The sequence below is a fragment of the Rhipicephalus microplus genome, unplaced genomic scaffold (genome assembly GCF_043290135.1).
Source record: "Rhipicephalus microplus isolate Deutch F79 unplaced genomic scaffold, USDA_Rmic scaffold_18, whole genome shotgun sequence".
Classification (NCBI taxonomy): Eukaryota; Metazoa; Arthropoda; class Arachnida; order Ixodida; family Ixodidae; genus Rhipicephalus; species Rhipicephalus microplus.
The window spans coordinates 10930616-10944722 of NW_027464591.1; the positions used below are offsets into that span (position 1 = coordinate 10930616).

The 14107-nt window shown below is 45.3% G+C and overlaps 1 protein-coding gene across 1 annotated transcript; it reads left to right on the forward strand.

The window, feature by feature from the left end:
* Positions 1-5573: 5573 nt before the first annotated feature.
* LOC142785145 (uncharacterized) lies at positions 5574-11728 on the forward strand. Its single transcript, XM_075883590.1, has 2 exons — positions 5574-5915; positions 10867-11728. The coding sequence occupies exons 1-2, from the start codon at positions 5579-5581 to the stop codon at positions 10998-11000; spliced, it is 471 nt and encodes a 156-aa protein (XP_075739705.1). The 5' UTR covers positions 5574-5578; the 3' UTR covers positions 11001-11728.
* The last annotated feature ends 2379 nt before the right edge of the window (positions 11729-14107 follow it).

The following is a 14107-nucleotide window of genomic DNA, read 5'->3' on the forward strand; positions in this document are numbered from 1 at the left end:
AAAGCAGCTTAGCTTCGTCGCACAGCCATGCGCCGAGCCACTCAGCCTTCGCCGCCCTCCTTTTCAGCGCATGAGTTCCTATCACCTCCCGCGACATCCCCCCCCCCGACTCATACGCCGCTTAGGTTAAGGGCACACCTCCCGTGTGCACTTTTTCATCAAACACACCTTTACCATCCTTAAGTAACGAGAGGCGCTCCTTCGATCTGCGACTGGCTATGTTGGAGCGCAACCAGCGCGAGCAACAACGCGTGTCAGATGAGCTACAACAGAAAATACTCGCACTGACGCAGACACTCGCAACTACCACATCCTCTCTTACATCTCGACTCACGGAGCTAAATAAGCAACTCGCCACACTCACCGCCCCGACCACTAGCTCCCATGTAACCAAGTTGGCCGAAATGGTCAAAACCACCACCACTGCGCATCACACTCGTTTGGTCCAGCTGGAAAATTCAATTGTCCGGATTCTTACGGCCCTCGAAACCCAATTCAAGCAACTGAAATCTTTCACCTATATGCTTATAATTGCAAGAGTCGCTTGCCCCGGCAAAAAAGAAAGAATGCACACGCGCAGGCGCTTTCTCTACTTCAGAGACCTAGATGGCGCGTGAAAAGGACCTCGATATTTTGCAGTGGAACTGCCCCAACTTTTGTCTTAATATTACCCCTCTCCACCAATATCGTCTCACCTACCAAACATTACCCCATTTCCTCCTTATACAGGAGACTCGGACGGCGCTTGCCGTCCCGGGCTACCGTGCATATCACGCTACGACGGGAACGCCACTTGCATCCATTTATGTACGCAATGACGTTCTCGTTAAACCACTAGACGTACCCTCCCCCCTCCTGAAACATTTAGTTGGTGTGGTCTATTACCAACAATCTACCCGTATTTCTCTCGCTCTGATGTCCTTTTACAACCCCCCTGTCACGTACTCTTAGTTTAGTGCTCTTGGCAAATTCCTGCACTTCCTTCCATCGACCCACCATATCCTCCTTGGGGGTGACATTAATGCTCCTCATAGGCTCTGGGGTTACCCCCAAACACTCAAACCAGGTCGCCTTCTACACTGCCTAGCCCAGGAACGTCATCTCACCCTTCTTAATACCCCTGACACCCCTACTCGAGCGGGCACTGTTTCACAGCGCTCCACTACACCCGATCTCACTTTCTCTCGGAGTTCCCTTCCTTTTCACTGGCAGGTGTCCGCTGAAAACCTTTTCAGTGATCACTTTCTCATAAACATCAGCACCCCTCTTTCCCACAACAGGCTGAAACAATGAGTCGCTCACACTGACTGGGAAGCATTCCGTAATAACCTTTTGTTTGACTCATTTAAAACTTACGATGACTGGACGTCGCGAATCTCCGCAGCAATGACATCCCGTAGTCGCCGCGCTCGTTTTCAACTCCCCATTCCTGACCCTGATCCTCACTTCCACCGTTTATGGCGACGTCATCAACGTTTGAAACGTGCTCTTCGCTCCCAGTCACACAACGTCCAACTTTCCTTACGCATGCTCTGTGGGCTGAAATTATCGCTTATGGCACTTCTCTCGAGCACTCTCATTGGAACATGCTGTGTGACGGTCTTGACTCCACACTGCACTTGCTCTCTACTTGATCTCTGTTAAGGGCTCTCTTAGGTACCAAGCCTGCTGTTGCTCCCACCCTAGCTAAAGCTCTCACTCAAGGGACTTCATCTGATGTTTTGACAATTTAAAATCTCTCTATCTCCCACCCCCCTCACACCTTCCTATCTAGATTACCGTGGCGATGCTAACCCAGACCTGGACCGCCCATTCACGCTCAGGGAGCTGAAAGCTGTTTTAGCCACTCAATCTACCCGCTCGGCACCCGGTGAGAATGAGATAACATATACTACACTACGTAATCTCCCCGACAACGAATTTCTCCTACACACATTCAACGAAGCATGGACCACATACTCGCTCAGCTCTCCTCCCTGTCATGTGGCTCCCGCATGTATTCTTACATCCGATCATTTCTTTACAATCGAGTTGCTCGCTTTAGAGTCGATACTCATTTGTGTAAACCACACTCCCTCACCTGCGGCACTCCTCAAGGCGCCGTACTATTTCCTACTCTATTTAATATGGCTATGGCCCCCCTTGCCTCCCAACTGTCCCAAATACCTGACCTCCACCATATTTTTCATGCAGACGACATCACTCTCTGGTGTACGTCTGGATGTCCCGGCCACGTGCAGGATACTTTGCAACGTGGCCTGGACCTTATCGCTTCCTTTCTCGCTACTGCTGGCCTGTCCCCTGCCCCGGAGAAATATGAACTACTTTTGCTAAACCGGTCTGCGTACCAGCGCTCCCACAATACCCTCATCTCCCTACATCTTTCTAGCTCTCTCATCACTGTTCAGCCATGCAAACTTCTTGGATCCCCTTTGCACGCGACAAAGAACGCGCAGGCCCTACATCACGCAGTGAGGACTCGCCACTCGGTGACCCACCTCCTGCGACGCGTTGTCACTCGGCAGTCGGGGCTCCACGAGGCTCATGCGTGCCGCGTTGCACATGCGCTTGCCCCTAACAAGTTATTGTACTTTGTACCCTACGTTCAATTCACCCAAACGCAACTCAACGCACTCGAAAGAGCTCTATTAGGCCTCTACAAGGCAGCTCTAAACCTCCCTGTCACTACCTCTACCACTAAGCTCTCTGCCACAGGCCTTTTCCATCCATTACGTTCTCTTATTTCTCTGCACCACGACTCTCAAAATGCCTGCCCTTCTCGTCAAGGCCAATGGCTATTAGTTCAAGCCGGTATCCCTCACATTCCCGTTTCCGTTCCCACCTCGCCTTCTGCCACTAGCACCGCTGCTTCTAACCTTCGCATTCTTCCCCTCCCATCCAATATGTCTCCCGTTATTCACGCCGGCCGGCGTCATGCGGCAACACAGCATCATTCTCCTCCTCTCTCTACACAGGGAGTTACACTCTACACGTTATCTACAATCCACACCTTTCAGCACCTGACACGCACACCAGCGGGCCATACTTACACCCGCCAAATGTACTTTCGCTCGAGGTCTTTTCCATGGTCCACGCCATGCAGTCATTTTCCTCCCTCCTTTCTCTCCCCGAGTACACGATTTACTCCGACTCTCACGCCGCTATCCGTCACGTACAGAACAACACGTTGCCCCCTGCTCTTCAACAGGAGGTCGAGCGAGCGCCCTCTGCTCTTCAACCCTCCACTGTCTCCCTCCGCTGGGTTCCTGGGCATTCGGGTATTAACGGCAATGAGCTAGCTCATCAGCTTGCCCACGATATATTGCACCGGGCACCGTTCATTTCCTTGCCCACACCTTCGGAAGACAGTGAGAGCTCCGCGAATAACGATGGGCAGATCTCCTTGCGTCACACTATCAACGAGGTGTATCTCCAGCTACGGCTCGACAAGCGTCTTTACCCTTCCCCTCATCCATCACTCACTGCGCTCGAGGCTCGAACTCTACGGCACATCCAAACGAACTGCCTGATAACCCCCTCTCACCTTTTCTTTTATAAATATAGGTCTAACCCCTGCTGTCCTAATTGCCCCTCCCCATACGCCGACCTGCCACACTGCCTGTTTTACTGCCCAACTGCTTAGCAATCCAGCTGTTACCCCCCCCCCCCAACCCTTTCCATCACCTCCTGGCTCGACTGGATCGGCGCGAAGAGGAAGAAGAACAGCGTCTACTGGTCGCACAGGCGGCCGAAATGCTTGGCCTGTAAATTGTGGCTGAATAAAAGTCTATTACTACTACTAGCATTTTAGTATTCTATTAGTAATTGCCTTTAGTAATAAGTATTTTTCTATTTCTATTTGCTTTTAGCATTTTAGTATTTCGTTTTAGCCTTCTAGTATTCAACCTACAAGTTCTTCTGTAAAAAAAAGGAAGACATACTGAATCAAAATGTTTGTTTTGCAATGTTGCTGAAGCCTTTCTAACATTGCGTAAACTTTTCCGTGGCGACATCGTTTTGGGCGTTCAATTATTTATTTATTATTTGTTTTCGCCTTATCTGTGCGGTGACAGGGTCATTACGAGCGCCTTTTTTTACCTGCATGCTTAGCCAGAGCACCTGCGTTGCGCAATTTGTAGAGAAGTCCACGCGCTGGGACTGCAGTTGGACATACATAGTCTTCCTACCCACGGCACCCACTCCCGTAAGAGACGGACTGCTCTGGCTAGCTGTCGGCTTCTCTATATGGAAGCAGTAGCACACGTGAGATACGTTGTACTCGAATTTTGGCTGGATGTACATCGCTAAAATGCACATACGGTGAGATTACCGGCGTATTGTTGTCAAAAAGGACATTTCCTCGAACAACAATGCTAAGGTAGCTAGGCCAGAGCTTAACGCATTATTATTTATAGTTCTATGGCAAAACACTCGCGGAAACATGATGAAACGCTCTTTCTCCACCTCGTATAAACTTATACGCGAATAAAAGATCATGCAAGAGGCGTGTGCGTGTTTTCTGTTTTTTTTTAATTTATTATGGGATAGAAAAGCCATGAATCGGTCATACCGTTTCTTTTTAAAAGGTTGTTTAAGAGTCTGCCTAATACAACAAGCGGACAGGAAAGGAGGTGTTAATTACATCTTGGAGGTTTCTGTATCAGAGATATGCGGTGACATTATCAAAGTTGTCGAGGAACCTATCTTTAGTAGCTCCATGAAAATAGAAATATCTCTTTTACCTAAAAGGAAAACAAAAATAAAAACATAGCAATCTTAAGCACGTACAGGTGCCTATTGATAGCTATGCTGCGGAGTCAGCGCAGTACCTGCATATTAGGTCCGGTGCTTCTTAGTGGACCAGTATCGGGGTCAGATTTAAACCAAGGTGTTCTCTATCTCTCTATCAGAATACCGTTGTTTGCTTATAAAAGAGCATGCGAGAATAGGCTGGTAGGAAAAGAATGATCTGCCTAATACAATAACAGTTGCGAAGACCAGGGAGCCGTGCATAGCGTCCTTAGGCGCATCCCTTAACTTCTCACAAAAATGAAGAAAAAAGAAAGAGAGGTTAACAACTAGTCAGTACGCATCTCAAAGTTTTACGGCACCGCGTGCGGTGTATACCTCTACCAGACAGGACATCCCGACAACCCACGTGACGCTCTCCGATGCCTTGCAGTCGCACTAACAGGTTTGCTCTACAAGTGTTAGCTTTCACCCGCCCCCATCAAACGGGGCTTCCGTGTGTCGGCCGCACGACTATATAGGCGTGTCCGGACTACAATGCCCGCCATCGTTAGACTATATAACGCACACCCGGCAGAGGCTGAAAGCACGACATTCAACTAGCTGATCGCGTCACGTATGGCACGCCTTGTCACACCGAGTGAACCCGACGACGGCTCCTTGGTTGTCGTGCCGAGAGTGTTACGGTACAAGGAGCACAGTGTGTCTGTCTCCGGCCTCTGAAGGCGGTGCCGCTTTGTCGATCTCATATGCGCGTGCTCCGATGCATGACGTCGTCTCTGATTTCGCATGCGTTCCTCCATGGTCGCGTGGCTACTCGGCAACCAGTATGGTGGCCCCCTTCGGGTGCTCATTGAGATGGAAGTACTACATCGACGACGAGACAGCACAGCGATCGAACGCATCGGAAGCAATCGTAGAGGTGGCTGAGATGGTATTACTGGCCGCCGCCTGGCTTGCGCTCGCGTCTCGTCTGCTGGCTGAGTTGGGGCCCCTCGAGCTGACTGTCGAAGTGCTGCCGAGTTTGCGAGTTGTTTCCCACAGTGCGAAACTTGGACTGGGCTTTCCCTTCGAGTTCATTGTTGCCACGAGTGAAGACATGGAACGCATGAAAAGTGTCTGCCGAAATCACGCGTCGACTGCAGGGACACCCCCAAGATCGGAAGGTAAGTTGAAAGACCATTCTTCGATTCTAATAGAAGTTGTACATTATCGTTAGTCTACAAGTTCTTGAATTGTGTGACTATACTGCGTAGCGCTATAAAAATGTGACAGTACACAGAAACCTACTGTCGCCGTGATAACGATGGGAAAATTTTGAGCAAACTTGTGTTCCTGTCTTCCAGTCCACTTCCTTTTTTTTTTCAAAGTGCCCGAGGCAGTATTCAGAAAGTTACTTTGAACTAAAACTTTTTTAGAAAAAAATTGTGGTCTATTTCAATCTCTGCCATGGTAACAAAGTGGCTCGCGAACTCTAAATGCCACCTAAACTCTAAAAATTTGCAATACAGGCGCACATCTTCTTGCAGTTCAATAAACGATTCAGTTTACCTGTAGTTGTACTGTGCGCATATCTTCTGTTAAAATGACACCTAATTATTTCTATTAGCAGCTCTCTTTGTTTGGGTGCCATGTGTTCACAAATCAGTGTAGAGAGAAGGGGAAATGGTGTTTTAGCAACTTGATCTAGACTGATTGACTATAAATATAAAAGCAGACGCTTGGACAAGCTGGTTTTGATTTATCCTGAGACAATGCACAGTGCAAAAACATCTACTTTATTCTTTTTTTTGTTTTCGCTATGTTTGCACGCTGTGTCTTACGCTATCTCAATTTACTTGATGTTCATTAGCATTTTTTTACGAAATGATATGTTAATAATTACTCTGCTAGGCGGGAATAATGCTCAAAGGAATATATCTATAAATATGACACAAGCCATCTGTGCAATATCTCACATGAGGCACTGGGAGGTAAATTATTGATGCGTAATAAGAAACACTAATGATCGTAAATAATATCCCTGAAGCAAAATTAATCTGACGTTTACTGGCGATGATTCTGAAGTACATTAAACTGTTGCTGACAATGATGAAAACTGACTGTCCGCGAAGCAACAATTGCAAGAGCAAATAAAGTATGACGTTTAGTTTATAACAAAACGCCTACGTTCAGTGATCGAATAGCTTAATGATTCCCAATAAAACATAAAAAGAGCACCACTAGCACCCTTCAACGCATAAAAATGCTAAATGAGACGGGTTCTCAACACTTCTTTTTCAACCATAAACCAATTTACAATTCGTAATGCCGCTGTAGGTATTTCAGCATACACAAAAATGATGCGAAGGACCGTAGTGACAAATGACTGAGCCGCTAAGCCCCTTCAGGCTGCTCTTTGAGACATTTATAAGTCTGCCGGTCAGACTTACGCTGAGGCGCCACAGATTTAAAAGCGGCGTGCTTCAGACTCACAGGCTTCAATTTTAGGGCCGTTCCACGCGCTTCCCTCACAGCCGCAACGCACGTGGCGGGACCCCTACCGCACGCGAGCGGGGCACAAATAAGCCAATTAGCGACGCTGGGGAGGGTTGAACGGCGTCGCCAATTGGCTTATTTGTCCTCCACTTGAGTGTGGTAGGGGTCCTGGCATTTGCGTTGTGGGTGTACGGGAAGCGCGGGGAACGGCCCTAAAGTTGAAGCCTGCGGCCCCTGAAACCAAGTGGCACATTTCATTTTTTTTTTTGAAGGTCCGTCAACTTGTGTGGAATTAAACGAGTAGTGGTGTCTGAGTCTGACTGACATACTCATAGAGCTGACACGGACAATTTCTTAGTAAAAAACAAGCATTTATTTAAATCAAGAACAATAGCAAGAGATAACAAAAATCTACTAAAACAAAAATCACTAATGCGCACGATTAAAAAACGACTACAAAACAAACTGTGGCATAAAAGAACACTACAGCAGGTGCAAGTAGACACCACGCGCAAGGTTAAACAATAACGGCACGATAGAAAGTGAAAGAGAAACAAGGACAAATTAGGGAAGGTCGTACTCCTGCTACACAGCTGCCCGTGGATGGAGGTGGGTGGAAGTGCACGAATTGTCCCTTAACGCTGCCATTCGAAAGAACGTTATCTGTAGGGGTTTTGGCGTAAGTGTTCGAGAAACATGTCTACACAGATCTGTCCAACAACCCAAATCTGGACGCTGATTCTGAAATCCAAAAATTTTGTTCCACGGCTCTTTTTCAACGCATGTGGGTTCTCACATAAATGGTTGAAACCAGTCTCGTATCTCTAGCATTGCCAAAAAGAGCGTTTTACTTTCTATTTATTAATCAATAATGCGACTACCACTTAACGAAGTTACAAACATTTTAATCGTTGTGAAGCCGTGGGCCGCTTGTGAAATGACCACGGGCTGCGTATTTGAGGCTCTTCACAAATGTGACAGACATCGAGGCATATTAAGTGAACGGAGAGTGACACGTTTGTTTGCCGCTGCTACAAAGCAAAACACTCCTCGCAGTAATAAGTGAAAAAAAAGAGACTAATACCATTTTCTCGGAAACAATTGCAAATTACCACACATATATGGACTAACTTAGCCACATGGACGACCGGGATTACGAACAGTGATGGCTTGAACGTGTCGGTAAAAATAAATAAAACACCAAACATGTAAGTGTAATTAAGAGTGGTAATAAGGTGACATATCTATAAGGTAATAAAAGTGCACCTTCCGGTGGCCATACCAACCTTTTAGCTAGAAGGCGTGACTATAGCTAGAAGGCTTGATTATCTAGGAAAAGTGTGACCTATTTGGGCAGTTGCTTTTGTCTTATCAATCATGGCTTACATTTTGTGACAGCAAGAAGAGTTGCGGTATACAAATGACAGGACATATGCAAAAATGGGAGCTCTATCACTATTCAAATTACGGCTTTATTATCGCTTACTTAGGCAAACCAGCCATAATGTACCTAATCACAACTGCGGTAACTTTTCTAAATTGTTCAAAATTATCCGAAGCCATACGCACTCACAGAGGAAGCTTGATTGTACTAGCTCCTGTCGAGATGAACGTAGGAAGCATTATGCGGCTAATACTGGAGCCGACTGCTGAACACCAAACACCAAACCAAGGTAGTGTTCTGATTGATAGACTGATTGATTGACTGATCAGTTGATCAACTGAATGAATGATTAACTGATTGATTGAATGACTGATTTACTGATTGATTGACTTATTTTCTGATTGATTGAATAATGAATAAATAAGTAATTGTTAATCAGTCAATTTGTGGTGTCTAACATCCCAAAACTACCATACGATTATGAGAGATGCCGTAGTGGAGGGCTCCGAAAATTTCGACTGCGAGGAGCTTTTAACGTGCACCCAAACTTGAACACGTGGGTGTACAGCATTTTTGCCTCCATCGAAATTGCAGCCGCTGCTGCCGGGATTGGATCCCGCGACCTGCGGGCTCCGCCGCGGTGGTCTAGTTGCTAAGGTACTCGGCTGCTGACCCGCAGGTCGCGGGTTCGAATCCCGGCTGCGGCGGCTGCATTTCCGATGGAGGCGGAAACGTCGTAGGCCCGTGTGCTCAGATTTGGGTGCACGTTAAAGAACCCCAGGTGGTCAAAATTTCCGGAGTCCTCCACTACAGCGTCTCTCATAATCATATGGTGGTTTTGGGACGTGAACCCCACAAATCAATCAATCCCGCGATTTGCGGGTCCTGCGACCTGGGGCAGCTGACCACTCGTAATAAGTTCACGTGCTACGTGACGTCACACAGGCGCATAAAAGTGTGTTTCACACTCGTCACTTCGCTACAGATGGCGCTAACTGACACTCCCACATCTAAATTCACATATAAACGCAAAAAAGTGGATGGGGAGAAGGCCGCTGTAATAGCTCAGTGCTGAGAGCATCGAACGCGTTATGCGAAGGTGGTAGGTTCCATTCCTGCTCACTGCTGGTTATTTTTTCACCCACTTTTCTTTCTCCTTATTTGCATTCTTTCTTCTTATTTCTTTCTTCTTATTTACATTACATTTGTTCTAATCACTTCCTCTCTACGTTCCTTGGCATGATTGTCTGTTAGATCTCAATAATATATATATATATATATATATATATATATATATATATATATATATATATATATATATATATATATATATATATAATAATGAGATATAACAGACAGTAATGCCAAGGAATGTACAGGGGAAGTTATTAACATTAATGGAATGTAAATAAGAAGAAAGAAAAGTGGATGAAAAAACACGGAAAAACGAGCCCTTAGGTATACACTTCTTTCCCTTATTTCATTGAACGAGGGTCTCGTACTGGCAGACTTGGTGTGTTTAGGTTGTATAAGAGGGACAATTAATCAGCTGCCCACTCATAATAAGTTCACGTGCTACGTGACGCCAAACATGCGCATAAGAGTGTTTTCACACTCGTTGTTTGGCCTATAGATGGCGCTGACTGTCGCTCCTACTTCTAAATTCACAGATAAACCCAAAAAAGTGGATGGAGGGAGTGCCGCTGTAATAGCTCAGTGGTTAGAGCATCGAACGCGTAATTCAAAGGTCGTAGGTTCGATTCCTGCTTACAGTTGGTAATTTTTTCATCCACTTTTCTGTCTTCTTATTTACATTCCATTAATGTTAATAACTTCCCCTGTACATTCCTTGGCATTACTGTCTGTTATATCTCATTATTATTGTGTTAAAAACACGGAAAAACGAGCCCTTAGGTATACACTTCTTTCCCTTATATATATATATATATATATATATATATATATATATATATATATAGATAGATAGATAGATAGATATACAAACGCTACTTTTTATCAAAATTTTGCTGTTTACTTTCTCCTGTTCCCCTCTATGCTGCGCACCTTATTTATGTGTGGGTAACACATTACCTTACGAACTAATTTCTTCGATGCGATGCCCTGTTTATATCAAGTGCCTTGTGGTGATAAAAAGAGGGGGTGGTATTAAAATCCTTCCTCGCATTGTGATCGTCAACCTCATTTGTTTAAGAGACGTGTAGCGTTATTTGACAATATTTTTTCTCTTATTCCAGGATACGAATCTTCAACTTTCCATGGAGAACCATGGCCCGCACAAGAACCAACGCACCGCGGTGCGCGGGCGAAAACACTAGTCAACAACCGGCAAGCAACCAATGCAACTGTAACACGCAACACCGGTAGCTAAACCAGGGAACAGCGCTGCAACAAGTACGCTTCATCTTCAATCAAGGCGCTGACTCCTGCCAAACGAAAAGCCATGTCGAAGGGGCATCATAAGTAGGCCCATACACGGAACGAGATGTCTCATCTGGGAATATTAATGCCTCCTGTTGTGCATTCTGCACAACACCAAAAGGGAAAACATCAGACCTTTACGTTGAAAAAAAATGGCTCCTAGGAAAGTATAAAACTTGGTTCCGCCTAAACATGAGGATATCTACTTAACCGCAATGTTTTATTGTGAATTTCAATTCAATTCGTAGCTGAGAATGATGACCTCGAGGGCACCTGGCGCAAATTTATGAAAATGAAGAAAAGAGGGATGGAGCAGGAAGGTGTCAGCCAAAGGCCGCTGCACAGTGCTAGAAAATATTTTACCAATCATTTGCACACTGTCTGAGAGTGAACGCCCACGTCTCATCTTGCGACTGTTCTTTTCCTGGTGGTTGCTCGACTCAACAAGATGTATTTAAACATTTTAGGTATTTAGCGAGCACCACATTCAATAACAAAGTACCTGTGAACATAATACCGCTGTACCTGTGAGTATCATACGCCTTTTAAACTGTGCCTGCTTCGCGTTTCTTCTCTGTAGCACAGAGGCAATACAAAAACGCTACACAGTGCCTACCGTCATCTCTGTGTCGGCGGAAGATTTTTGCCAACTTGAAAATTAAAAATGAATTGACTGAATACTTGATATAAGAGACGGCACGGCTTCATTTTTTATTACTTTAGCGGGAACCCATTTCGAGACATGTCCTCACTTGTCTGAAAACTTGATGGGAATACTATAACTAAGGACCGTAGTTGCGGCATACGTGCGTTTTGTACCACGTACTTTTCTCACCCTATTTTGGCGTATGGACCTATGTTGAAGGTTAATAGTGACTTCTATATTGGTTTTCAATGCCTATAAGGGCCAATTTCGGTGTTTGTACCTGAACGCCTTTGAGTGCCTACAGATACATTCCCTTAAAATCGGCAGCTATCTGTCAACACTCTTCAGCCTCAAATTTTGATTTGGGTTGCAGTTTTAAATATTACCGGGCCACATTGTTGGTAACACTGTGGTGTTCCACCTAGTTCTGTAGTTCTGTAGTTCAACCAACTACCGGAAAACAGCCGCTATAAGCAGTCGAACTGGACGCGCTGGATAGCATACCACGTCGCGATTGCATGTCGACATCTGTTCACGAATGCAAAACTACGAAGGAGCATGTTTTGCGATTTATGCACGAAAAAAAACTATTGCACGGCTACGTTCAATTCAGTGAAATGTTGTGGCGCATGGTACTTGGTTTATTGCTAAAAATACACGCCGCGTTTGTGCTGTTCTGTTTCTTTTAAGGGCGTAGCTTTTTAAACCGTGCGTCATGCGTTTCCAATGTATGTAGTAGTAATAATAGTAGTAGTAGTAGTAGTCATCGTCGTCATCATTATCGTAGTAGTAGTAGTAGTAGTAGTAGTAGTAGTAGTAGTAGTAGTAGTAGTAGTGGGGGCGAAATAATCAAAACTCAAATCTCAATCGAATCTTTTTGAGAGTCAAATCACCTTATAACATGAACTTGTCGGTTGTCTTGTCCGTCTTGCGTAGCCACCATATCCATAGAGTGAATGATGATGAGTGCGGCCAGCGAGGCGCTGGTGGGGCTAAGCGTCCGTCCTTTCGATGCGTGCTCTTATGAGCGGACGAATGAACGGACGAACAGACAGACACACACGCACGGATGGATGGAAGCACGGATGGATGCATGGACAGACGCACGCACAGATGAAAGCAAGGACGTACGGCCGGGTATAGACATTCCCGGACAAAAGCATGGATGTATGGATGGATGGGCGGACGGATGGGCGGACGCAGGGAACGACAGACGGACGGACGCACAGACGAACGCGCGGACGCTTCTCCTAACACATCATCATTCACTCCGTGGATATGCTGTAGTTTTTCTTTTGTGTACTTTTTTTTATTCCAAAGTAAACTAGATATTAACTTTGTTTTCTTTTTACACCTGCATAAGTGCTTTATTTCCTTATTTTGTTTTCGTCGACCGTCGTAGATGGTGGGCGTATGCAAGAGTCGGCCTTGTTGGCTTCTCTTTGGTTCAGCGTGCTGTCGGATCCAGAATGCACCACTCACTTTTGCGTGGTGGTTTCGGGTGTTCTTCTTTATGCGTTGATTACTGACCTGACAATTCATAGAGGTTTAACTAGCTCCAACAATGTGTAGATATACTCTTGTGACTTCAGACAGCTTTCGCTGGCACATGGCTGACATGCCCTCGCCTTTCGTAACGGTGTGTGAGCTACGCTGAGCGATGAAAGGTTTCCTAAGTGATAATCTCAAGACTGATCTGTCGAACCAGTGGCTTTACTCGATTGGGCAATGTGCGTTTTCGAACTATTGTGCTCGTGAACCGTTGTCATGTTATGTTCATATGCAAAGCTTTTTATTTATATTGCGAGTTTCTGATAAAAGAAGCTTACTTCCCCAATCTTGCTTATTTATCATCCCATTCTCTCACACAAGCAACTGATGAGCTATAAGTTGCAATGAAATTGCGTATTTATTGAAAACATGTAAAAAACCGGCAATTAGAAAAAAAAACATCAATTTCGTTTTATGTAGTACAACTTCACGACTTAACTACAGCGCACTTACAGTTGTGACGTCATATTTAGTTATTTACCTTTTGATTGCTTTAGCTGCCCCCCCCTAAATCAATGGCAATACTTGCAACAAGCCGTCAACTATGTCGCGCATGGGCCTTAATGAAGGTTTCGCTACGAGTTCCCATTGCAGTAACTAGCCGGAAAAACAAGTTGATGCAGTAAGGAAGCCGCCGGGGTGACAAAGGCAAGCGCAGACTTTCAACAAAGCTTTTTAATCTGTACTGAAAGCTACATACATACAGAACCCGAAAATATGGTGCGCAAGAAATTTTCTCAGACCCTTTTTCGCTCAAAAACCCGTCTTGTTTTTCATGCTACTTACTGCCATGGTTTCATAACAACTGGTCTACTTCTACAGTTTACATATTGGGCGCGATCGATGCCCGCTACTTGAGA